The 26,690-nt window shown below is 44.1% G+C and overlaps 1 protein-coding gene across 1 annotated transcript; it reads right to left on the bottom strand.

The window, feature by feature from the left end:
* Positions 1 to 282: 282 nt before the first annotated feature.
* Positions 283 to 26,690, bottom strand: USP18 (ubiquitin specific peptidase 18). The gene is made up of 11 exons (XM_070756503.1): positions 26,496 to 26,690; positions 17,779 to 17,952; positions 15,094 to 15,190; positions 13,306 to 13,451; positions 11,660 to 11,739; positions 8,498 to 8,644; positions 6,627 to 6,722; positions 5,169 to 5,339; positions 4,229 to 4,360; positions 2,341 to 2,390; positions 283 to 1,517 (listed from the first exon to the last, which is right to left on the bottom strand). The coding sequence occupies exons 1-11, from the start codon at positions 26,566 to 26,568 to the stop codon at positions 1,463 to 1,465; spliced, it is 1,221 nt and encodes a 406-aa protein (XP_070612604.1). The 5' UTR covers positions 26,569 to 26,690; the 3' UTR covers positions 283 to 1,462.

Raw genomic sequence — 26,690 nt, 5'->3', positions numbered from 1 at the left:
CCAATGCAAGCCACAATCCTTAATTCCATTATATTAGATCTGCCCCATCAGTGATTTCTCATCAATGTAATAGTATGCATAGAGGGAATTGCACTTTCTTTGTTTTTCCCTGAAGACATTTCACTTCTCATCCAAGAAGCTCCTTTAGTTCTGATTGAATGGTAGAGAATGACTGCGCGGAATGTAATGACACCATTCAATCAGAATGGTGTCATTAAAAGTCTCACCCATTGTAGCATAAGAACTGAGATGAAAATGAAGAAAACAGTAATCCAACAATTACTTAACTGCTTCATGACATATATATTATTTTATATTCCAGGCAAGAAAACAAAAATTAAATGTAATATTATTCATAAATACAGCAATGACAAGTTGATGATACCGATTATTTATAAACAATTGGCATAAAGCATTCCTATATTTTTCATAAAAACCATAATAAAGCAAAATACATGTGTTGTAGACAGAAATCCTTTGTCATCTTAGCCAGAATTTCATAATTTATTTTATTTTTATTTATTATATTTATATGCTTGCTACCCAGAGCAACTATTATTCCATCACCAAACCAAGTACCAACTTTCTAGCCAGTTGGTTATCTTTTATACCACGTTACTAATTTGTCAGTCTTATGAACAGGTCCAAGAAAACCTGAGGTAGGTCAGATAACCATTCTTTTTTTTTTTAAAAGTGTCATTTCATTCACTTCCCCATTCCAATGAATTTCTTGCCTGAGTGGCTATAACTAAAATAAATCATAAAATACATCAAATTGACACACTAATCCTATGAGCAGAGAAGACTTCTGACCGATGTTGAAATATATAGCAAATTGCAAGCTGTTGGATCTAATAAATATATGCTTCAAAAGTTCTTCTATTTTATAATTGCCAGAATTTAAATACATATAAGAATCTTTTTTTCAATTGCAGCATCTTACCATTCTTATGACTGTAGGAAAGAGGAGTGCTGGTAATTAATCGTCATATAAAATTATATCCCCTTAAAGAGAAAGTAAACTACTCAGGTCACTCAGAATGCAATTCCAAGTATATAATTTCATTGAAAACATACACACTAATATTTATTTGTTTACTTACTTACTTATTGGATTTATAGGCCACCCGATTCCTGCTGAATTATTACTTTTGTGCAAAAATACTAACTTATTCCTATGCTAATTAATAAATTGTGGCCACTCTAAAAAGAAGACAACCCCCTCCCACCCAGGAGGAGTTATGGGAAGTTCCCAAGAACTATTTGGAAATAAATTCATTTTTCTGCTTATGGAGGGCTCAAAGTGCTAACTACATTCCTAATTCTCCTTTTCAAATGTACATTTTCTCATGTGCATCTCATTCACCGATGCTGATGGACATGGGTTCAACTTGCTGGATTCTGTTCATTTGGGAAGTGTGAGTGGGATATTTCCCAGTTACCATTAAGTCTTCATTTCCATTCAGAGCGATGTGCTATTTCTTCTCATGTAAACCAGAAGGTAGGCAGTTTCACCCCTGCAAAATAATGGAAGGGAAAAAAAAGAATGATGGAAATCAAATCAAGCGATAATACAAGAATCAGGTAGCAATTACTGTTCCAAACATCTTCCAGGGAAGTACATCAGCGGCGGGTTCTGGATTGTGTGACTGCTGGTTCACTCAGGGACGTGACGTGCGAGCGCGCATGCACAGTATTTAAAAAAATTTCTGCACATGTGCAGAAGCGAAAAACAAGATGGCGGCGCCTATGGTGCCGAGAGAACCATCTTGGGGGCATGCCCGCTCCGCCCCTCTCGCAGTCCCTTAGCTGAGAGCGCTTTCGTCCCAGCTGTCAGCAAGGGGGCTGCAGGAGAGGCGGGGCAGGCGTTCTCACAGAGAGAGAGCAACAGACAGAGCGAGATAGAAAGGAGTGAGGGAAAGAGAGTGAGAAAGAGAGAGAGAGCAAGAGGGGGGGAGAGTGGAAGGTAGAGAGAGAGAAATGATAGAAAAAAGGGGAGAAAAAAAGAGAAATGAGAAAATGATTGAAGCAGAGAATGACAGGAAAGAGAGAGAAAGAGAGAGAGAAGTGACTCTTGGTGATGACGTATGACGTCATGGGGTGGGAAAAACCATGGTATAGGAAAAAAACCGCGGAGTATTTTTTAATTAATATTTTTTAAAAAACTGTGCTATAGCCATTTCGCGAAGTTTGAACCCGCAAAAATCGAGGGATCACTGTATACTGCTCTGATCTAACTTTGTTCTCTGCACAGCTAGGGTATTCTGTGGTTCCCTCCTTCTCCTCCCTCTGAGCTACTGTTCCAGATGGATCAAAATAAAATCTGGCATTCTTCCTTACCAACAGAGGTGCTGCCTTCCATAAGTAGATTTGATATCATCCCAGGATACCTGCAGAATATAAAGCCAAGCGTCCACATTCAAGGATGTTTTTTTCAAAATATGTCTCAGCTATTGAGTGTAAAGTCAGTTTATTTTAATTATTGCTTGTCAAACAACATAGAAGTAAATTAGGGTTGGGATTAGGGTTATGTACACTGCTCAAAAAAAAAAAGGGAACACTCAAAGAACACATCTTAGATCTGAATGGATGAAATATTCTCATTGAATACTTTGTTCTGTGCAAAGTTGAATGTGCTGTCAACAAAATGAAATTGATTGTCAATCAGTGTTGCTTCCTAAGTGGACAGTTTGATTTCACAGACCTCATGGTCCATCTAGTCTGCCCTTATACTATTTCCTGTATTTTATTTTAGGATGGATATATGTTTATCCCAGGCATGTTTAAATTCAGTTACTGTGGATTTACCAACCACGTCTGTTGGAAGCTTGTTCCAAGCATCTACTACTCTTTCAGTAAAATATTTTCTCACGTTACTTCTAATCTTTCCCCCAACTAACCTCAGATTGTGCCCCTTTTTTTTTGTGTTCACTTTCCCATTAAAAATACTTCCCTCCTGAACCTTATTTAACCCTTTAACATATTTAAATGTTTCGATCATGTCCCTTTCCCTTCTGTCCTCCAGACTATACAGATTGAGTTCATTAAGTCTTTCCTGATAAGTTTTATGCTTAAGTCCTGTGCCATTTAAACCATAATCTGTTTCAGAAATGGAGAATCACACAATACTGGACTATCATTCCCATCACCTCTTGGGTACCGGACGTCGTTACTGGGAGTTAAAAGATTCCAGCACCATTTTAACAATTGTGTTTCCTCCCACTGCCACTGAATTTGATTCTGAACTTCTTAGCCCAATGATTCTCAACCTGTGATCCACAGACCCCTGGTGTGTGTGTGAGAGAGAGAGATGTTTTCATAGGGAGTCCGCAAATATTTGGTACAATCTAATGCAGTGATGGCGAGACTTTTTTGGCTCATGTGCCAAAAGGGGGGGGAGGAGTGCAAAGGGGTCACATAATTCCATGTGGGGGATGTGCCCGCGTACATGACCACCACCCCTGCTCCTGGCACATGATGGCACACTTTTTTGCTCTCCCTAGGCTTCAGAGCCTTTCTAGGAACCTGGGAAGGGCAAAAAATAGCCTTCCCCATCCTCCTGAAGGCCCCCTGGAGGCTGAAAATGGTCCATTTGCCAACTTCCGGTTAGACCAGAAGGCCCGTTTTTTTGCTCTCCCCAAGCTCCAGAGCCTTTCCAGGAGCCTGAGGATGGTGAAAAGAGTTTCCTCCCCCCGGAAAGTCCTCCAGGACAAAAACGGCACATTCCCCAACTTGAAATGGGCCATTTCTGGCCTCCTAAGAGTCTCCAGGGGGTGGGGAAGGCCGTTTTCGCCCTCTCCAGGCTCCTAGAAAGGCTCTGAAGCTTGGTAAGAGCAAAAAAACGGGCCTTCTCCAATCCCTTCAGAGCTTTCCCCCCCGGCTCCCAGTGGGCCCAGAAGGCCTGAAAATCAGACCTTAGCTCACATGCCCACTGATATGGCTCCATGTGCCACTTGTGGCATGCATGACATAAGTTCACCATCACTGATCTGGTGCTTTAAATCTTGAGTTATGTCTTGGTGGTCCATGGCCACAAAAGGTATTTAAAGAGGGTTCCTGGTGAACAAAAGGTTATAACCATGGTCCTAACCTATTTAATATATTTTTAATCTCCTCCTCCTCCCCTCACCTTTGCAGAAACCTCAGATTCAAGTCAAAATGCTTCTAGCAACATTGGAAGTGATCATAGTTGTGTAAAACCATCTCCAGTACTGTCCGGCTTCCTCACCTCACAAACACTGGAATCGTTGAAGCAATACCACTTGCATTCGATGACACTCCAGATATAGGCACAATAATGACCAAAGTCAGCTAGTCCCGAGTGGGCAATCACCGCAAAGAGATCATACAATCCATCGGTCTGGAAAGAAGTACAAAGCAATATTTTGAAGAACAACGCACCTGCAACACTTCCTTGTTTTAACAGGGGATGACTATTATTGTCACATTACTCTTGCATCTCCTACTATCAAAGGAAAACAGTCCACAAAAGGGCAATAGCAATAGCACTTATATACCGCTTTACAGCTCTCAACCATGTGGTATGTGGAATCCCAGTGGCCTTCTCCGGGTCTTGTCGACAAAACAATGTCTGGCGGGACCCAGAGGAAGAGCCTTCTCTTTGGCGGCCCCCTGGAATCAACTCCCCCCGGAGATTAGGACCGCCCCCACCCACCTTGCCTTTAGCAAACTCCTAAAAACCCACCTTTGCCGCCAGGCATGGGGAAATTGATTCCCCTTGGCCATTTCTTTTTATGTATGGTTTGTTTGGGTTGCATGAATGTTTTTAATCAAGGGCTTTTTAAACTGTTCTGGTTTTTTTAAATCATTGGATTTGTATTTTGTGTTCCTGTTGTGAGCCGCTCCGAGTCTTTGGAGAGGGGCGGCATACAAATCTAATAAATAAATAAATATAAATAAGTAAATAAGTGAGTGAGTGAGTGAGTGAGTGAGTGAGTGAGTGAGTGAGTGAGTGAGTGAGTGAATGAATGAATAACTAACTAACTAACCTGGGTCCCCATTTTACCACCTCAGAAGGATGGAAGGCTGAGTCCACCTTGAGCCTGGTGAGATTTGAACTGCCAAACTGCAGCCCGCCAGCAGTCAGCAGAAGTGGCCTTCAGTACTACTAGCCTTAATGCCAGAGGGAATGCATGCAGATATCCTACCTTCTTTTTAGCATCTGGTTGATACTGTTCAAGTTTCAAGATCTGCCTGAAATCAAGCTCGGGTGGGAAAGCCAAGCTATGGGTGACTTTCCTAGTTCTGTTGCCATCTTTGGAACGGAAGCGAACGAGATGCAGCGTCAACATGCGTGGCAAATACATTATTTTCGTCCTCTGCAAAAATCAACAAAGCATATTCTGTCTGAAGTGACTGCCTTGAGACAAGGGAAAAGGCTGGGTCTTCTTCCCGATTGGAAACGTACAAATTGGGGCCAACTATTTGAAGAGGACTTTAAAGACCATAACTGGGGTTCAAGGACCATCAAAAAACGTAAACTACAGCCAAGATAAAGAAACTGCTGTACCAAGTTGGGACTTCTCAACAAATTAAATACAATTTAATTGTACGTAATTATGATACAGTGGTACCTCTACTTACGAACTTCCTTCGTTCTGTGACCAGGTTCTTAAGGAGAAAAGTTTGTAAGAAGAAGCAATTTTTCCCGTAGGAATCAATGTAAAAGCAAAGAATGCGTGCAATTGGGGAAACCAAGGGAGGGTGGAGGCCCTGTTTCCTCCCAGGAGATTCCTAGAGACGCCCCATTAAGGCTTCTCCCTGCCTTTTTCAGCCCTGTTTCCTTCCAGGAGATTCCTAAAGGCCCCACAGAGGCTTTTCCCCACCTTTTCTGGCCCTATTTCCTCCGGGGAGATTCCTAGAGCCCCCATGGAGGGTTCTCCCCGCCTTTTCCGGCCCTATTTCCTTACAGGAGATTCCTAGAGAGGCCCCACAGAGGCTTCTCCCCACCTTTTCCGGCCCTGTTTCCTTCCAGGAAATTCCTAGAGAGGCCCCATGGAGGCTTCTCCCTGCCTTTTCCCGTTTACTGTTTCGGAGGCTCTGGTTTGTAAATGGGCCTGACCTCTACCTGCAGGAATGGGTGGTGGGGCGCTGCAAAGGGCCGCACTTGAAGGCCGCCACGGTGCCGCAGTCCTGGATCACTCGCTTCTCCGGCCAGCAAAGCCAGCTGCCCGGGAAAGCGGCACGCTTTTTAAATGCGACGCTTTCCTGTGCCGGCCAGTCGGCTTTGCTGACCGGAGAAGTGAGCGATCCAGGACTGTGTGGCTTTGTGCCACTTCAAAAGTTTCTGCGCGGGGGGGTCTTAATGGCTGCACGCGCATGTGCGCAGCTTAGAAGGAAAATTGACCCCTGGTCTTATATTGTTTATGTATGGTATAATTGTGTTGCATGGTTTTAATAATGGGTTTTTAGATGTCTTTTAATATATTGGATTTGTCACATTGTTGTTTTTGTTGTGAGCCGCTCCGAGTCTCCGGAGAAGGGCGGCATACAAATCTAATAAATTATTATTATTAATTATTATCTTAGGCAAACAAATAATCTAAAGACCACGAAATTTCAAAAACAATCATCTCTCCCATCGCGCCACCCAAAAAGAGCATTACCTTAAGACACGATGTTTTCTTGTTACATTTCTCACAGTGACACATATTTTCTTTAGTTAAATGTTCTGGTTTGAAAAAGCAACGGAGTGAATGTTCCTACGAAAAGAGAAGTAAGAGATTGTAGAATGCAAGAACAGAGGTCAGTTCCCTCGATGCATTCCTTATTTAATTCTTTCCACTTAAATTGAGGGCACCAAGCTCCTTTTTCCTAAACTGCAATTTTCCAAATGTGTTGGGCTCTAGGTTGCATCATTCCAACTACCAGTGGCAATTGTAAGGGTTTAGTATCTCTGGAAATGCACTTTTACCAGCTTCTTAAAGTATTCAAGGAGCAGGCTGCAGACCTCATCAGTCAAGGAATTTTGGCAGATGTGGTCTAATGTACAGTCTCCAACCTTGGCAACTTTAAGACTTGTGGACTTCAATTTCCAGAATTCCTCAGCCAGCTTTGCTTTGCTGGCTGAGGAACTCTGGGAATTGAAGTCCACAAGTCTTAAAGTTGCCAAGTTTGGAGATCCCTGGCCTAAGAGAAGGGCCTTTTCTGCTGCGGCCCCTGCCTATTGGAATATCTTGCTGTTACAGGTGAGTTCCACCTCCATCTTCTGGAAAGGCCTCAAACACTGCTTGACACTGGAGGTAGTTGGTGGAATTATAGAAAAAGATTCCACCTCCGTACCAATTGTGCACCTGGTTCTTAGCTTTATCTAAGTTCTGTTCATTTTAATGTTTTTGCTTTTATGCTTTTTATTGTATTGTAATAGCAATAGCAATAGCATTCAGACTTGTACAGTGATCCCTTGATTATCGCGAGGGTTCCGTTCCAAGACCCCTCGCGATAATCGATTTTTCGCGATGTAGGGTTGCGGAAGTAAAAACACCATCTGCGCATGCGCGCACTTTTTTTCATGGCAGCGCATGCGCAGATGGTGGAGTTTGCGTGGGCGGCGGGGAAGACCCAGGGAAGGTTCCTTCGGCCACCCAGCAGCTGATCTGCTCGGCAGCACAGCAGCAGCGAGCAGACGAAGATCGGAGTTTCCCCTTTGCGTGGGCGGCGGGGAAACCCCGATCTTCGTCTGCTCACTGCTGCTGCGGCCGCCCAGCAGATCAGCTGCTGGGCGGCCGAAGGAACCTTCCCTGGGTCTTCCTCGCTGATGCCCCCGCTCGCCCGCCCACCGCCCGCCAGCAAGAGGGGGAGAGATAGAGAAAGAGAGAGAAGGAAAGAAATAGATAAGAGAGGGAGGAAGAGAGTGTGAGAGAGGAAGAAGCAAGATAAAGAGAGAAAGAAAGATGAGAAAGGAAGGAAGAGAGTGACGTCATCGGGTGGGAAAAATCGCGATATAGCGTTTCGCGAAGAACGAGATCGCGAAAATCGAGGGATCACTGTATACCGCTTCATAGTGCTTTAACAGCTCTCTCTAAGCGGTTTACAGAATCAACAATTCGGATCCTCATTTTACCCACCACGGAAGGATGGAAGGCTGAGTCAACCTTGATACGGTGGTGAGATTTGAACTGCTGAACTACAGCTAGCAGTTACCTGAAGTAGCCTGCAGTGCTGCACTCTAACCACTGCGCCACCCCGGCTCTTCTGTAATCTGCCCAGTCACTTTGAACGGTGGAGATGGATGGCATATAAATTTAATAAATAAATAACTACCATCTTTCCATTTCATGTTTAGTAATTCTGCTTATTACATCTATATGCCACCTATCTCACTCTGAAAAGTGACTGTCGGTAATTAAAATCATAGCCTGTAAGATTAAGAAGCCAAATGAATATTCACAAGATGCTCATTTTCTGGAATTGACATGAATGCTGCCCTGTCCTGGTTGCACTTTCCTGTCCTTCAAAAATGCCCAAGGGAACTTACCAAGTTAACAATCAGACGAGAATCAAAATCAAACATTGGAAGATGAAGCATTAGCTGGTTACTGCCTATCGTTATTTCATGGGAACATTGCTGGCACGTCAGGACCTCTTGCAAACGGATGGTATACAGATCAGTCAACCTTTCAACCTTCAACAATGGAAAGAACCAAAAAGGAAACAATATTTATTATTATTGTTGTTGGATCTTTTTTTTTTTCATCCAACACAAAGTTAAAAACATAATTTCCAACCAAAATCCAGCTTATTGTCAAACATATACAATGTTTTTTCTTTTTACCTTCTCATCAATTCTATGGAGGCTCTTATATCTCTTTTTTTCACAAAGTAACTGTAAAAACATATATCATCTCATATATTCAAAAACCTCTTAAAATATAGCTTTTCTCTATCTAATATTAAAACATGTGGCCTTCAGACAAATGATAGTTTGTAAATCAAGGACTGTAATACGGTGGTACCTCTATCTAAGAATGCCTCTACTTACAAACCTTTCTAGATAAGAACCAGGTGTTCAAGATTTTTTTGCCTCTTCTCAAAAAGCATTTTCCACTTACATACCCAAGCCTCTGAAACTGTAACCTGAAAAGGCAGGGAGAAGCCTCCATGGGGCCTCTCTAGGAATGTCCTGGGAGGAAACAGGGCCGGAAAAGGCGGGGAGAAGCCTCCGTGGGGCCTCTCTAGGAATCTCCTGGGAGGAAACAGGGTCTCCACACTCCCTTGGTTTTCCCAATCGCACACATTATTTGATTTTTCATTGATTCCTATGGGAAAAATTGCTTGGCGGCTTGGCTGTGCGAGCGAGCTGAGAGGAATGAAGTAGACGGTAGACACGTGAGCGAGCAAGCGAGCTGAGAGGAATGAAGTAGACGGGTGGGCGAGCGAGCTGAGAGGAATGAAGTAGACGGGTGGGTGAGCGAGCTGAGAGGAATGAAGTAGACGGGTGGGTGAGTTAGCTGAGAGGAATGAAGTAGACGGGTGGGCGAGCGAGCTGAGAGGAATGAAGTAGACGGGTGGGCGAGCGAGCTGAGAGGAATGAAGTAGACGGGTGGGCGAGCGAGCTGAGAGGAATGAAGTAGACGGGTAGGCGAGCGAGCTGAGAGGAATGAAGTAGACGGGTGGGCGAGCGAGTGAGCTGAGAGGAATGAAGTAGACGGGTGGGTGAGTTAGCTGAGAGGAATGAAGTAGACGGGTGGGCGAGCGAGCTGAGATGAATGAAGTAGACGGATGGGCGAGTTAGCTGAGAGGAATGAAGTAGACGGGTGGGCGAGGGAGCTGAGAGGAATGAAGTAGATGGGTGGGCGAGGGAGCTGAGAAGAATGAAGTAGACTGGTGGGCGAGCGAGCTGAGAGGAATGAAGTAGACGGGTGGGCGAGCGTGCTGAGAGGAATGAAGTAGACGGGTGGGCGAGCGAACTGAGAGGAATGAAGTAGACGGGTGGGCGAGTTAGCTGAGAGGAATGAAGTAGACGGGTGGGCGAGTTAGCTGAGAGGAATGAAGTAGACGGATGGGCGAGTTAGCTGAGAGGAATGAAGTAGACGGGTGGGCAAGCGAGCTGAGAGGAATGAAGTAGACGGATGGGCGAGTGAGCTGAGAGGAGCGAAGCGGAGGGCAACGGGGCCCCCGCAGGCAGGAAATGTTCATGCCGGCGGCTTGGGGCAAGTGGAGGAGGGAAGGAAAGAGCAAACAAGTTTAGAGAGGGACGTATCTCCTGAATTGCTTTATCCAGGACCTCTGGAGACCTATTTATTGTTCTCCAGCCTTGATTTTGAGTCATGTCAAGACCATATACAACAGAGTCTGGATTATCCAACATTTTCAGCTATCCGACTATCAGCCCCCCCTTTTTTTGTCAGATAATCAAGACTCGACTGTAGTATCCACTGAGGCTTTATTCAGATATTATCTGTGCAATACTTGAGAGGTATCAAGGAAGTTTGGAGCTACCTTCCTCTAACAATGATTGCTTTCCGATAGCGGGTTCCTACCAGTACAGTTGACGCCATCACACTGGCAGTCTATGACGCACACATGCGCATGTCCAAGCGAGATTTTGCTTCTGCGCATGTGCATGCAGCAAACTTTTTGAGGATGCACGCATGCATGGGTTTTTGCCAAAATTGCACTTGCGCATCCCCTCGCAAGGTTTTGCTTCCTGCACATGCACAGAAGCAAAGTCTTGCTCGGACATGTGCCAGAGAAACGGAGTTACATGCGAAGCTGTGTGCCAAGTACACTGGGAGCGACAACCTCTGCCTGTTGCTTTCCATAGTGCCATCTACATACACTATGCAGAGAATAGTGTATTTCAGTAGGCTTTTAAAGGGAAATACAGTTTTATTGGCATCAGGTTGACGAAAGTCAATGTGTGAATTCTAAACAACTGAGCTTTATTTAAAGGGGATTACAATCAGTTAATTCATGATGCCTATACAGTGGTACCTCTTCATACGAACTTAATTGGTTCCAGGAGGAGGTTCGTAAGGTGAAAAGTTTGTAAGATGAAACAATGTTTCCCAATCAATGTAAAAGCAAATAATGCGTGCAAATCCTTCAGGAAAATCCCAAACATTAGAAGGGAGGCGAACAGAGGGCAGGGAGGAGCAGCTAAAGGGGGCGGGTGGAAGAAGCAAGGCTCGGTTAAAGGGTGAGTGGGAAGGAAGAAAGGCAAGGGGGGCGCCCCTCCCTTTTCTTTCTTCAACAGACAGTTTCAGTGCTTTTGCAAGCATGCAAAATCTTTACTCCTCCAAGCTGCCTCTCCCTTTTCTTTCTTTAAAAGACACCATTTCAGTGCCTTTGCAAGCATACAAAATCTTTACTCCTCCAAGCTGCCCCTCCCTTTTCTTTCTTAAAAAGACACCGTTTCAGTGCCTTTGCAAGCATGCAAAATCTTTACTCCTCCAAGCTGCCCCTCCCTTTTCTTTCTTCAAAAAAGGGGGGGGAAAGAAACCCCTTCATCCCAGCAGCAGCTGCTTGGGTTCGTAAGGTGAAAATAGTTCGGAAGAAGAGGCAAAAAAATCTTAAACACCGGGTTCGTATGTTGAAAAGTTCGTTAGAAGAGGCGTTCGTAAGATGAGGTACCACTGTATATAAAAAGGCTGTGATAAAGTAATTTTTTTCCTGCTTTATAAAAGTAGGATTTTACCAGTTCTGTGTTTGTGATTTGGCTTTTAAGTAGGTTCCAGATTTTGTAATAGACCTCTGAAGCATCATGGAGAACAAACACTAGAAGAAAAGAGAGAATAAACCACAATTTAGGATAGGAGATTCTGCATAATTTTTCCAAATTCTAAGTCTCGCCTACTTCCACGTCTATATTCTTCCAAATCCCTAGATACAGTGGTACCTCTACATAAGAATGCCTCTACTTAAGAACTTTTCTAGATAAGAACTGGGTGTCCAAGATTTTTTTGCCTCTTCTTAAGAACCATTTTCTACTTAAGAACCCGAGCTCAGAAAAAATTCCCATTAAATTTGAGAGCGGCACAAAGGCACGTCCAGTTTCCTGCCATTCCCCCTTTAATCCCGGCCATCTTGGGCTTTTCTGGGCTGGCAGAGGAGCCTTTCGGTGGCATTTAAGGAGGTTTTGGCAGTCCAGAGCGAACGAAGCATTTTCCTTTCTCTGGGCGCTTGGAGAGGGAATAAACCTCTGCCAGCAGCCAGAGAAAAGAAACACTCCCTTCGCTCTGGGCAGCGACTGTCCTCCTCCTCCTCCTCCCACCCAAATTCTGAGCTTTTATTTCCTTCCTAATGGGTTTGCACACACCTTTTGCTTTTACATTGATTCCTATGGGAAAAATTGCTTCTACTTACAACACTTTTCTACTTAAGAACCTGGTCACGGAACGAATTAAGTTCTTAAGTAGAGGTACCACTGTATTTTTAACCCGTGCTGGATTCCTAATCCCAATAAACCCATTTACAAAACTTTGCCTTCCTCACTAACACTATTTGCTTTCCAATCCTTAAAGGTTATGCCATGGGGCTACCTTTGAAAAGTGTTCGGAAACTTCAGATCGTGCAGAATGCAGCTGCAAGAGCAGTCATGGGCTTCCCCAGGATTGCCCATGTTACACCAACACTCCGCAGTCTGCACTGGTTGCCGATCAATTTCCGGTCACAATTCAAAGTGTTGGTTATGACCTTTAAAGCCCTTCATGACATCGGACCAGAATATCTCCGAGACCGCCTTCTGCCGCACGAATCCCAGCGACCGATTAGGTCCCACAGAGTGGGCCTTCTCCGGGTCCCGTCAACTAAACAATGTCGGTTGGCAGGCCCCAGGGGAAGAGCCTTCTCTGTGGCGGCCCCGACTCTCTGGAACCAGCTCCCCCCCGGAGATTAGAACTGCCCCTACCATCCTTGGCTTTTGTAAGCTCCTTAAAACCCACCTTTGTCGTCAGGCATGGGGGAACTGAGATATCTCCCCCGGGCCTATTCAATTTATGTATGGTATGCTTGTATGTATGTTTGCTTAATAATGGGTTTTTTCAATATTTTAAATTGTAAATTATTAGATTTGTCATGAACTGTTTTATTGTGTTGTGAGCCGCCCCGAGTCTACGGAGAGAGGCGGCATACAAATCTAATAAATAAATAAATAAATAAATAAAAAAGGTTATCTAGAGCGGTGTTTCCCAACCTTGGCAACTTGAAGATATTTGGACTTCAACTCCGAGAATTCCCCAGCCAGCATTTGCTGGCTGGGGAATTCTGGGAGTTGAAGTCCAAATATCTTCAAGTTGCCAAGGTTGGGAAACACTGCTCTAGAAGCTCCAGATCTTTCCTTACGTCTCACGCCATGACGAGAAAGGCAGTACATAAGATCGCAAGGGTGCACAGTCCTCCCCTTGGCCCGCTGCATACTTTCCAACAGCAGAAGCATTTGATAAGGGACGCTGGCCTTCCGTTCTGCTGCTTCAAATGGCACATTGATCCTGCAGTGAAAAGAATCAAGCTATGATTGGTCCCTCACAGTCAAGGAAAACCGAGCTCGTACTTGAAAAAGAATAAAAAGTTAACACATTCCCTACACCGATATTGCAGCTTTGCCAATACCATAAAGAAGGAAGGGAGAAAGCCAAGGGTGTAAACGTGGCTTTAAAACTTAAATATCGAAATTTAATTTTTTTAATAAATATAAACTTTTTGTGCACATAGTATGTATTTTATTAAATAATGTGTTGCAGTTGCACGCCTGAATTGAAGGAGCCACAGCCCCTTAAGAGTTTCAAGTTATCATAACAGGAAATAGGAAATGTTCAAATTATTCTATGGTTTTGCAACAATCCTGGAAAGGAATGTTCATTTTTCCATTCTGCAAATGGGGAAGCTGGCTTGAAAGAGGTGGCTTGTCTAGAGGTTTACCCGGGGGGGTGGGGGGGGGGTGTTTTACAAAAGAGATAAGAAAGAATAGGTATTTCCAATTCATAGGTGTTGTGGTTAGCTCTGGCCCAGCTCCTGCCCCAAGGAATGTGGATGTGGGGGAGATATCCACATGCCGCAGGCCTGTTTTGCTCCTGCTGGAATCTGCTGATGAAGGCTCCTCTGACCAAGAAGACATGAGTGACAGGGAGGAGGAGGATTTGGCAGACAGCTCAGAAGGAGATCAATTATCTATCTCCTCTTTGGATTCGGAACAAGAGTTAATGATACAGCCACGCATGCGGAGAGCGATGCATAGACAGGAGAGATTATTATCAAAGAAAATGAGGCCACCTGTGGTTGGGTGGGGCTGTTGTAATTAGTGAGGCTGCTATAAATAGCAGCGTGTGGGTTTGGCCATTGTGGAGGATTATCTGATCCTTGTGTTTCGTGCCTGTCTTGTTGACTTCGACCTTTGTGTGTTGATTTTCCCCCGCTTTGAAACTAAAGCAGAGCAAAGTGTGTTTCACTTTGTGAAAGAAGAAGGACTGTGAATTGCCTCACAGCTGCAAGCTAAGTCTCTAAGAACTGATAAGGGACTTGTACAAATTACCAGGTTGTTTGGAGACGAGTGCTCTTTGCTATACCAAAAGAGGGCTTAGTTTATTTGAATTTTCCTTATAAAGAACATTGTTTTGAATTTTCAAACGTGTGTTTGTCTGAAATTTGTAACCTTGAATTTTCGGGAGGATTCTACCAGAGAGCCTGACAGAACAATAGGAAACCATGTCCTATGAGGAACGGTTAAAGGATCTAGGGATGTTTAGTCTGCAAAGGAGAAGACTGAGAAGAGACTTGATAGCTGTCTACAAATATCTGAAGGGCTGTCACGGAGCAGAGGGGTCAGCATTGTTCTCATTAGCACATGGAAGGACTAGAAACAATGGAATGAAACTGCAAGGGAGTAGATTTAGATTAGATATCAGAAAAGCCTTTCTAACAGTAAGGGTGATAAACCAGTGGAACAGTTTGCCACAGGAGGTGGTGGGCTCGCCTTCGCTGGAGGTCTTCAAACAGAGACTGGAAAGTCATCTTGGGATGGTTTAATGAGCAGGGGGGGTTGGACACGATGACCCTGGAGGTCCCTTCCAACTCTATGATTCTATGATTCTCAACTATATGTGCACATATCTATAGTCTCTGAGCCTGACTCACCTCCGGAGTATCGTAGTGAAGTATCTGTTCATTAGGAAGCTTTGAAGCAATGAGTTGACGCAGCAGCTCAATCCAATATTGTATAAGCCAACAGCACCTGAAAGTAAGACTCAGAACTAAAATGTGGCTTTGACAAAAAGGATAGAGAAAGATATTGCAGAGATCTAATCCTACCTGATTTTTCAGAGAGCTCCAAATTTGGTATCTATAGCAATACAAAACTTATACTGGAAACGGGGGGGGGGGGGGGGGTATGCAGGGTTTTCCCCATTTGGAAAAAGTAAGTACTGAATTCCAAATTATTTCCATTAGTTTTATGGTAATTTTACGCTTGGCGGGACCCAGGGGAAGAGCCTTCTCTGTGGCGGCCCCGGCCTGCTGGAACCAACTCCCCCCCAGAGATTAGAATTGCCCCCACCCTCCTTGCCTTTCGTAAGCTTCTTAAAACCCACCTCTGCCACCAGGCATGGGGGAACTGAGATACTCTTTCCCCCTAGGCCTTTACAATTTTATGCATGGTATGTCGGTATGTATGTTTGGTTTTTATAATAAGGGTTTTAACTGTTTTAATATTGGATTTTTATATGCTGTTTTTATCACTGTTGTTAGCCGCCCCCGAGTCTACGGAGAGGGGGCGGCATGCAAATCCGATAGATAGATAGATAGATAGATAGATAGATAGATAGATAGATAGATAGATAGATATAAATTTAAAAAATAATAAAATAAATAAATAAATAAATAAAATATATAAATATAAATATAAATAAATAAATAAAATAAAAATAAATAAAAATAAATAAATATACATATAAATATAAATAAATGAATGAATATAAATAAATATAAATATAAATAAATAAATAAAAATATAAATAAATATATAAATAAATAAAAATAAATAAACTATATAAACAAACAAACAAACAAACAAACAAATCCTTCCACAACCCATATTATTTTCAAGTCTTATGCCACTGGACTTTCAATCCGGGGGATGCAACTTTCTCCAAGTGCCAGACAGAGAAATATGAAATCAAGGTTCTCTGTTCCACGGAGTAGGAGTTGCAGCTTACAAAATTATAATGCTGAATGGGAAACCGGAAGTGTCGTGGCAAGACAGAGTGTAAATAACGAGCCCCGACAAGCTTTGCAAAAATCTGTCGGGGGGGGGGGGTGTCTTCCGACTGGAATTGTCCTGAAAGGATGGTGAAGGAGAGGTGTCACAGATGACCATTACTAAAGCCCAAGAAGATTGTTTTGATTATGACTGTAACAGAGAGAAAAATAAAATAACGGAAGGAAAACATCTGGGAGAAACCCTCTTTTCTTTTTGGTGGATTTAAAGCTTTTTGACAGATTTGATAATCAGCTGATTTGAGTGCATTGTGGATTGGAGGGCGCCATCTGCTGGAGAGGGGAAATATTGCAACACTTAGAGAAAGTCCAGCTGCATAACCTCACCTTGACTGTAAGAAGATAAATTTGAAACTCTGAGAACTCTTAAAAGAGTGTCTGTTTTGCCTAAATTGCTTAGCTTTGTTTTTCTATGGCTGTGGAAGACAATAAATTCTGGAATTGGCTTGGTTTGGATTATTACCTGAATTGGATATATAAGAAGTTGAAAATATATGGATTTAAATGGGATACAATATAAAAAGATTCTGTTAAATTGGCAATATGGCGATTTGGATGTATTAGGAAATATTTGAGATGTTAAAAACGTATGTGAAACTTTAAAAGGTGATTTATAAAATCAGAAATTTTGCTGGAATATACACAGCATGTAATAAGACAAGGGCCGGGCTCTGACACGGGAAGAGGGTTACAGCAACTTTGTGTGGCCCTGAACTGCTTGCCGGTTGGATTCCAAATCCTGTTAAAACTGTTGCATCCAGATCCATTTTGGATTGGCGTTTGCAACCTGTTGCACCCCAACCCAATTGGACCTAGTAGGGAGGCTTATCAAGCTGGAAGTCCCCTTCACTGCTTTTTTAGAAGCTCCTGATAGAGCGGGTTTTTCCAAAGTCTTTCCCTGATTTAAATCTCCTTGCCATCATTTACTCTCTCCTTTTTCTAGTAGCGTGGTCATATTTCTTTTTCTAATTGAGCTTGTTTTATTGTTTGCATTTTGCTATGCCAAGCATAGTTCCCTCTAAGCTGAGCAGTGAGCAAGTCGCTCACTTAAAAATCATCATCAACTCAGAGCTTTCCAAACCTGCCCAGAAGCCGAGAGGGAAAGAGTGAGAGGGAAGGAGAGAGAGAGGAAGAGAGAGAAACAGATAGAAAAAGAGAGGAAGGAAAAGAGAAAGAAAAAGAATGGGAGTAAGGAAGAGAGAAAGAAAATCAAAATCTAGTTTGAAACTAGCTCAACTATTTAAGTGGCATTTTGATATTGATAGAGTTGCCCTATTATGAGCTCCACCGTTACAGACACACAGTACAGTATTTTATTTTGAAATTCTCTGAGGCAAAACAGGGTGGTTTGTTTGTTTGTTTGTTTATTTAATATTTCTGTGCCGCCCAGTCCCAAAGGGACTGCAGCTCAGACCACTATACTTTTCCGCCCCCCCCCCCAAAAAAAAATTAGAGGGAACACTGATGCCAAGGGTTCTTTTGGACAGTAGCCGCACCCACAAATAAAAGTCAGATAAATAAATAAATACAGCACAAATCCAAAAGTACCGTTTCTTGAATCCGCCATTCCAAGGATTTCATCGAACTGCCTGCTAATTTTTTCTAATTTTTCTTTCTCGTTGCTTTCTTCTTGTTCTTCTGGTGCTAAGATCTGATAACCACGCAGCTTGGGAAATCTTTTTTTCCTTAGGATGCCCAGATTTCTGACCCAATGAAGGTTTGCTGTTTATAAAACACAGAAACTAGTTTATTTATTAAATTTGTATGCCGCCCCTCTCTGTAGACTCGGGGCGTAGACCTGCAACTCTTGACTTCTTCAATAAAGCAAATGAGGGCTTAGCAGCAAAGCCTGACCCCAATTCATTCATAATATGAATGAATGAATGAATGAATAATAATAACAATAACATAACCTTTTATATTATATTATGTTATATGTATAGTAATGTGATATAATATAATATATTGATAATATAATTAAATATAATAATGTAATGTAATGTAATGTAACATAATATAATATCTATCTATGTCATATAATATCTCTTTGAAGGCCATCAGGTGGTTGCTTAACGACAGCATCGTCACATTTCCCAACCATATCGCTTAGCAACAAAAAAAATCCCACCCCAATTAGTGCACTACATCAAGTACTACCTGTATTTATGTCATTTCCTTTGCAGCAAAAGGCAGTCTGTTCACCATAGTTTTTTCCCCAATAACTTTCTGGGCTGCCTAGTCCAGCTAGCCCACTTGGCATTTTCTAGCAGCTGCCACTCAAGTTCTGGTCCAACTGCTCAGTTGGAGGGGAATCCTTCACGCAATATCTGCTAATATCTGCTACTGCTGTACAGTGGTACCTCGAGATACGAGTTTAATTCGTTCCGGACCTGGGCTCTTAAGTCGAGCAGCTCTTATCTCGAACGACTTTTCCCCATAGGAATTAATGTAAATAATTTTAATTGGTTCCAGCCCTCAAAAAACTCACAAAGTTAGTCTAAATTATGCAGAAAGACATGTTTTTAATGAAGAAATGTACATGTACATATAAATGAATAATGAAGTTTCTTTCACTTAACTTGTAAACTTTCTTAAACTTTTAAATTTACATATGTTCAACTTCTCTGCCACCCAATCCTGTAGGACAGAGGTCCCCAACCCTTTTTGCACCAGGGACCGGCTTTAAGCGATCAAGAGAGGAATGGGTGAATGAATGGACGGAGGGTGGGAAGGAAGGAAGGAAAGAGGGAAGGGACAGGAACAGAGGAAGGAAGGAAGGAAACTTATGAAAGGGGAGAGTAAGAGAGGAATGAGTGAAGAGAGGGAGGGAGTGAAGAAGGTGGGAAGGAGAAAGAAAAGAAGAAATAGAGGAAGGGAAGGTAAAAGAGAGAAAGAAAAAGAGCAAGAAAGAAAGCTGCAAGCACCCCCCCCGAGCCCCCCCAGGGCCGGCTGCAACCTTTTAAAACACGCGCGCCGCTTCGCAGCTGTCTCCTGAAGCCGAACGCGGAAGTTAGCGTTTGGCTTCAGGAGACAGCTCCTTGGCGCTTGTATCTCGAATTTGGGCTTGTAAGTAGAACAAAAATATCTCTCCCCTCCCAGCTCTTATCTCGAGTTGCTCTTAAGTAGAGCAGCTCTTATGTCGGGGTTCCACTGTACTGTTGCTTTTAAAAATGCCTATTCGTTTTATTTATTTTTATTTATTTATATTCCACCTTTATTATTTTGTTATTAAGGCGACAAACAAACCTAATATTCCTTCTTCTTCCTTCTACCTTCCACACCACAACAATCCTGTGGGGTTCAGGGGGTGGACAAAGAAATGGAAACACCTTGCAGCTCTTCCATGGAATCCAGATTTGTGAAGCTCCCTTCGAACAGTTTTTGTGGAAACTGGGTTCTGTACGTGTCTATTGAGCTCTGCAGTGATTTAGGAGCTGCGGTCTTGCGATCCACCCTAACAATTCACTTTAGAGTCCGACGGTCTCTCTCAGACAACTTCGACCAAACCTGTGCTTGGCTGAGGACGTTTTCCCTTCTCTTTCAAAGCAGTCATTACTTTTGAGACATGACCTCTTGAAACGCCAAACATCCGGGCATTTTCTGTTACACTAGCACCTGCCATGCGAGCACCAACAATTTGGCCTCTTTGAAAGTCTGAGAGGTCTGCCATTTCTAAAAGGTTATAACCAATTTCCTTAAATTTCTGTTTTAAAAAACATATCAAATAACAGATTTTTTAAAAAAACATTAAAAGTTTTGATTGATTTGAACATGTTCAAACATTATGATGCCCAAAAGTCAAGTGTTTCCATTTTTCTGTCCACCCCCTGTAGGTTGGGTTGACGCAGAATGACTGGTGCCAAAGTTAGTCAACCAGCTTTCATGCATGAAGGAGGAGCTACAACTCAAGAGTCTCCTAGTTTCTAGCTCGGTTGCCTTAATCACTAGACCAAACTGGCTCTTTTATTGTATTTTACTATTTATACTTCACCTGACTTCATTTTCTGAAGATCATAATATGCAACTATACCCAACGCCCCATCTTGACTTGTATGTCACCATAATGCCATCATGCTCTGGCAATGCCAACCTTCTTTTCTATCTCAGTCTAAGAGTGAAATAATCAGTTATTCATTTTAAAGCTATCCTTTCTCCCTTTTAACTGACCTTTGCACTCCCGAGCTTCAGAATGTGTAAAATCTGTAGTGGACAGCAACTCATGATCATTGGGATGATATCTGGTTCAGTGGTCTTCTCTAAACTACACTCTGCTCCAAGTTCTTTCTGTACCAATTATTCTCCTGGCTTCCCAACTTGATCTTGAATTGTAACATGCAACCCAGTAGTGGGTTCCACTTACCTCTCTTATGAGTTTGGGAACGGGGAGCGCATGGCTGCGCATTGCTTCTGTGCATGCACAGAGTGTTTTTTGGCATCGGCAGCGGAGGCTGCTGCCGATGCCAGTTTTGCTGAACCAGAGAACCGGTAGCAACCCACCACTGATGCAAAAATTGGATTACGTCAACTAAGCAAACTGGGGTTTTTTTTTCAATTCCACAAAACAAAGACACAGGAAGATCTTGCTCCCAAGATAAGGGGCAGGACGGGGAGGTGGAATCCCTTTTCTTTATTTTCTTTATTTGTCAAACAAGTATAGTATTATAGTACATATTAACATAAGTAGAATGTAGTAATAGAAAGGATAATAAGACAGTAGGACAGGGACATTAGGCACATAAGTGCAGTTATGCACGCCCCTTACATAACCTTTTCCCTGATTTAAGTTGAGAATAAACAAACATGGAGGCTGATGGTTCTGGATAAAACAGGAATAGAGACCTAGCCTACTTTGCAAGCAATATTTATTAAAATCTTCACCACTGGGTACATTAGGATGATTCAAACTGTCCACAATTATCAATCGATAGACAGATAGACGGATTGACTGACTACCAACCTCAATTTACAGACACAATTGGGATTAGAATTTCATTTAAATTCTAAATGAATTTAAGGGGGGAGAAGGGGGGACATGATCGAAACATTTAAATATGTTAAAGGGTTAAATAAGGTTCAGGGGAGAAGTGTTTTCAATAGGAAAGTGAACATAAAAACAAGGGGGCACAATCTGAGGTTAGTTGGGGGAAAGATTAGAAGTAAGGTGAAAAAATATTATTTTACTGAAAGAGTAGTAGGCAGCAGATGTGGTCCACAGTAACTGAATTTAAACATGCCTGGAATAAACATATATCCATCCTAAGATAAAATACAAGAAATAGTATAAGGGCAGACTAGATGGACCACGAGGTCTTTCAGTGTTCTATGTTTCTATGTTTCATTCGGTAAGCAAGGCAATTATTAAGTGAACATTGCCAATTCTACAATCTTCTGGGTGCTGCAACACAGGAGTTATATAAGAAGAGATTGGACAACCATAATGGTATAAGGCGGTGATGCCAAACCTTTTTTGGTTCATAGTAACATAGAAGATTGACGGCAGAAAAAGACCTCATGGTCCATCTACTTTGCCCTTATAATATTTCCTGTATTTTATCTTAGGAGAGATATATGTTTATCCCAGGCATGTTTAAATTCAGTTACTGTGGATTTACCAACCACGTCTGCTGGAAATTTGTTCCAAGGATCTACTACTCTTTCAGGAAAATATTTTCTCACATTACTTCTAATCTTTCCCCCAACTAACCTCAGATGGTGCCCCCTTGTTTTTGTGTTCACTTTCCTATTAAAACACTTCCCCTCCTGAACCTTATTTAACCCTTTAACATATTTAAATGTTTTGATCAATGTCCCCCCCCCCTTTCCCTTCTCTCCTCCAGACCAGTGTTTTTCAACCAGTGTGCCGAGGCACACTAGTGTGCCGTGAGACATGGTCAGATGTGCCGCGAAGCTCAGAGAGAGAAAGAAAGCAAGAGAGAGAGAAAGAGAACAAGAGAGAGAAAGAGAACAAGAGAGAGAGAGAGAAAGCCAGAGTGAGAGAAAGAGAACAAGAGAAAAAGCAAGAAAGAGAGAAAGAGAAAGAAAGCAAGAGAGAGAGAGAAAGAGAGGAAGGGAAGGAGAGAGAAAGACATAGAAAAAGGTAGGGAGAGAGAGAAAGAGAGCAAAAAAGAGAGGAAGGAAGGAAGAGAAAGAAAGAGGGATGGGGGAGAGAAAAAGAAAGAGGAAGGAAGGGAGAGAAAGAGAGAAATAGAGTAAAAGGGAGGAAGAGAATTTTTTTTGTCCAAACTTTTTTTAGCCCCACCCCACCCCGCTCAATGTGCCCCAGGGTTTCGTAAATGTAAAAAATGTGCCGCGGCTCAAAAAAGGTTGAAAATCACTGCTCCAGACTATACAGATTGAGTTCATAAAGTCTTTCCTGATACGTTTTATGCTTAAGACCTTCCACCATTTTCGTGTGGTCACCTTGGTACCATCACTACAAAAACATGAGCTACTCTGCCAGGACCTGATTAATATTATTAATTACTTACAAAAAGACTTTTACAGTAATCTCTCGCTACTTCCCGGTTCATCTTTTGCGGATTCACTACTTCATGGGTTTTCAAAGGGGGCTTAAATCCATTAAAATTTTTAAATCCATTAAAAATTCATAAAATTCTTCTACAGTACTATGATATTCTATTAAAGAAACTGGTAGGACATCACATCTAGTTTCATCTGAGAAACATTATAGAATGACTGTTTAATGCAAAGGGTGGGTTTTAAAAGTCCAAATACTCATTAAATACATTTAAAAAATCTTTCCTCTATGTCATGAAAATTCATTTTTCAAGGGTGATCTTGGAACGCATCCCCCACGAAAAAACGAGAGATCACTGTACAGTGATCCCCCGCTCGTTGCGAGGGTTCCGTTCCAGGACCCCCCGCAACGAGCGGGTTTTCGCGAAGTAGCGCTGCGGAAGTAAAAACACCATCTGCGCATGTGCAGATGGTGTTTTTAACTTCCGCAGCGCTAGCGAGGAGCCGAAGATTGGGGGCGGCGCGGCTGTTTTAAAACGTCGCCGCCGGCATGGGGGGCTTCCTAGCAGCCCCCCAAACACGGGTTGGGGGTCCGGGGGGTGCTGGCAAGCCCCCCATGCCGGCGGCGACGTTTTAAAACAGCCGCGCCACCCCCAATCTTCGGCTCCTCACTAGCGGGCTTTCGAGATGAGTCCTGAAGCGAATTCGCTTCAGGACTCAGCTCGAAAGCGGCGAGAGCTAGCGCCCAGCCCCGTGACATTCGCTTTCCTGCCGCCGGCAGCCAAGTGATCCTGGGCTCCTTCGCAACCTCGGAGAGCTTCCTGGGCATGAAAGCTCACGAAAACCAGGAAGCTCTCTGAGGTTGCGAAGGAGCCCACGATCACTCGGCTGCCGGCGGCAGGAAAACGAATGTCACGGGGCTGGGCTCGGTTATCCCCCCGGCTCCCCTCCTACCAGCCCCGCCGCGGAAGGCTCCATTCTGTTCCCTGAATGGAGACCGCCGGCCGCTCAATCGGGCCGGCAGGGAACAGAATGGAGCCTTCCGCGGCGGGGCTGCTATGGGGGGGGAGACGAGCCCAGCCCCGTGACATTCGTTTTCCTGCCGCTGGCAGCCGAGTGATCCTGGGCTCCTTCGCAACCTCGGAGAGCTTCCTGGGCATGAAAGCTCACGAAAACCAGGAAGCTCTCTGAGATTGCGAAGGAGCCCACGATCACTCGGCTGCAAGCGGGAGGAAGGCGAATCCCACGGGGCTGGGCTCGGTTATCCCCCCGGCTCCCCTCCTACCAGCCCCGCCGCGGAAGGCTCCATTCTGTTCCCTGAATGGAGACCGCCGGCCGCTCAATCGGGCCGGCAGGGAACAGAATGGAGCCTTCCGCGGCGGGGCTGCTATGGGGGGGGAGACGAGCCCAGCCCCGTGACATTCGTTTTCCTGCCGCCGGCAGCCGAGTGATCGTGGGCTCCTTCGCAACCTCGGAGAGCTTCCTGGGCATGAAAGCTCACGAAAACCAGGAAGCTCTCTGAGGTTGCGAAGGAGCCCACGATCACTCGGCTGCCGGCGGCAGGAAAACGAATGTCACGGGGCTGGGCTCGTCTCCCCCCCCCATAGCAGCCCCGCCGCGGAACGCTCCATTCTGTTCCCTGAATCACTTTGAATCCAGCAGCTTCTGCTGGATACGGGCGGTGGGTGGGACGAGCGGTGAGGAAGCCAGGGGCTGTGGCAGCTCGCCCCCCCATCGCCCGTATCCAACAGAAGCGGCGGGATTCAAAGTGCTGGGGTGGGGGGGGGGTGTCCCGACAGCCCCCCACCCCAGCACTTTGAATCCAGCAGCTTCTGCTGGATACGGGCGGTGGGTGGGACGAGCGGTGCGGAAGCCAGGGGTGTGGCAGCTCGCCCCCCCCATCGCCCGTATCCAGCAGAAGCGGCGGGATTCAAAGGGATTCAAGGCTAACTTCTGCGCTTGGCTTGAGGACTCAGCTGGGAAGCGGCACGGGTGTTTTAAAAGGTCTCCGCCGGCATGGGGGGCTTCCTACCCCCCCCGGACCCCCAACCCGGGTTTGGGGGGGTGCTAAGAAGCCCCCCATGCCGGCGGAGACCTTTTAAAACACCCGTGCCGCTTCCCAACTGAGTCCCGAAGCCAAACGAACCCGGGTGGCCGGGCGAGCAGCGAGCAAATGGCGGGTGGCCGGGCGAAGGGCGGGCGAACGGAGGGCGAGCGGGTGCTGGGGGGGCTTCTCGCCCTCCCGCCAGCAAGAGGGGAAAGACCCAGGGAAGCCGCCCAGCAGCTGATCTGCCCGGCGGGGAACACCATCTACGCATGTGTGGCCATAGGAAAAAAGGGCGCACATGCGCAGATGGTGTTTTTACTTCCGGGTTGAAAAATCGCGATGTAGCCCATTCGCAATGGTCGGGGACGCAATAACCGGGGGATCACTGTATATCCTTTGCTTAGAGATCATGCCCTCAATTTATCTCAATCTTAAGCTCCCTGCCCAACAAGGTCCTTGTTCTCTTCCCATCAAGCAGGACATTTATTCATTATCTTTTCCACAATCCATGAGATTAAACCCCATGTATTCACAAGAGGTGAATTCAAGAACTCAGACCCCATCGAATGCCCTTCTTGCAGATGTGTCTCCAGCTATTAGCAATTATGCAGCTACTTTGCTTCTGCTGTCACTTCAAACTTAAAAAAATTAAAATAAATTTTAAACTGTAGCTTTAAGGGGGGGGAACTTAAATTCTCAACTCTTCGCTATGACATTATTCCCTTTTATACCTTTGAATATTCTTTTTATTACTTCATTTTACGATTATCTTACAATCAGTAATTCCTCTTGCTATTCCACTATTTACTTTACTGAATTTTAGGTTCACTCATCACTGTCAAACTATTTGCCAAGGCTGCATTACTATTCCTATTAGCCTTCTCTTCGTTCCTACCATCCATCTGCTCCCACTTATGACTGTAAGACTGTAACTTGAGTATCCTTACGATTTATATTAATATTGCTTTCTGATTGCTTATTTTTGCCCTACCACAATCGTTAAGTGTTGTACCTCATGATTCTTGACGAATGTATCTTTTCTTTTATGTACTAAGCATATGCACCAGTGACAAATTCCTTGTGCGTCTGATCACACTTGGCTCATTAAAAAATTCCATTCCATTCCAATCCAATCCAATTTTATTCTTCTCTACTCTATTCTACACCACTCCACTCCATTCTTATTTTATTCTTCTCTACTCTATTTATTTATTTATTTATTTTGTCCAATACACAACAAGGGTTTTAGTGGGTATACGTATATCTTTATACACATAGTAAAATACATGATGAAGGTTATAGAGGAGAAACTCATAGTAAAATATATCTAAGATTCTACACCACTCCACTCCATTCTAATTTTATTCTTCTCTACTCTACTCTATTCTTTTGCAACCTGTGGTTTAACAAGCTTCCTCGTTTTCCTTCCTCATTTACATCCCAATAATTCGAGGCCCATCATATAGTTACAATTGCAGGCTGAGTCCACTTAAGTTGGTTCGGACGGAGGCTTAACCCACGAGTAAGGAAGCCACGTCGGCGTTCAACCAAGCGTCGTGCATCGACACACACACCCCGGCCCCCACTTTCTCTCCACTTGCAAAACCTTTAGGAAAAAGTTTGCAAAAAAAAAAACCCCTAAGAAAACCCGGGGTTTTTAATTCCTTAAGTCAGGATGACCCGCTTGGGGGGAAAAGGGGGGGGGACAGAGGCGAGATTGAGGGGAGGGCATCAGCCTTACCGAGGGCATGGGCTCTCCAGATGGTGTCGCTTGGCTCTCCTCCGCGATCAGCCGCCCAGCGTCTTCCCCGCATCCTTTTTCAACCAGCCGCCGTCCCCGCCCCGCCGCTGAGTTCTGCTTTCCTGGGCAATCGGGCTCCCGCCAGCAGCCAGACTCGAAAGCGAAACTTAACTGCGCTTGGGAAGTGCCGCCTCC

The sequence above is a fragment of the Erythrolamprus reginae genome, chromosome 6 (assembly GCF_031021105.1).
Source record: "Erythrolamprus reginae isolate rEryReg1 chromosome 6, rEryReg1.hap1, whole genome shotgun sequence".
Taxonomy (NCBI): domain Eukaryota; kingdom Metazoa; phylum Chordata; class Lepidosauria; order Squamata; family Dipsadidae; genus Erythrolamprus; species Erythrolamprus reginae.
The sequence above is the reverse complement of the archived record's forward strand: the minus strand, read 5'-3'. Positions and strand labels throughout refer to the sequence as shown.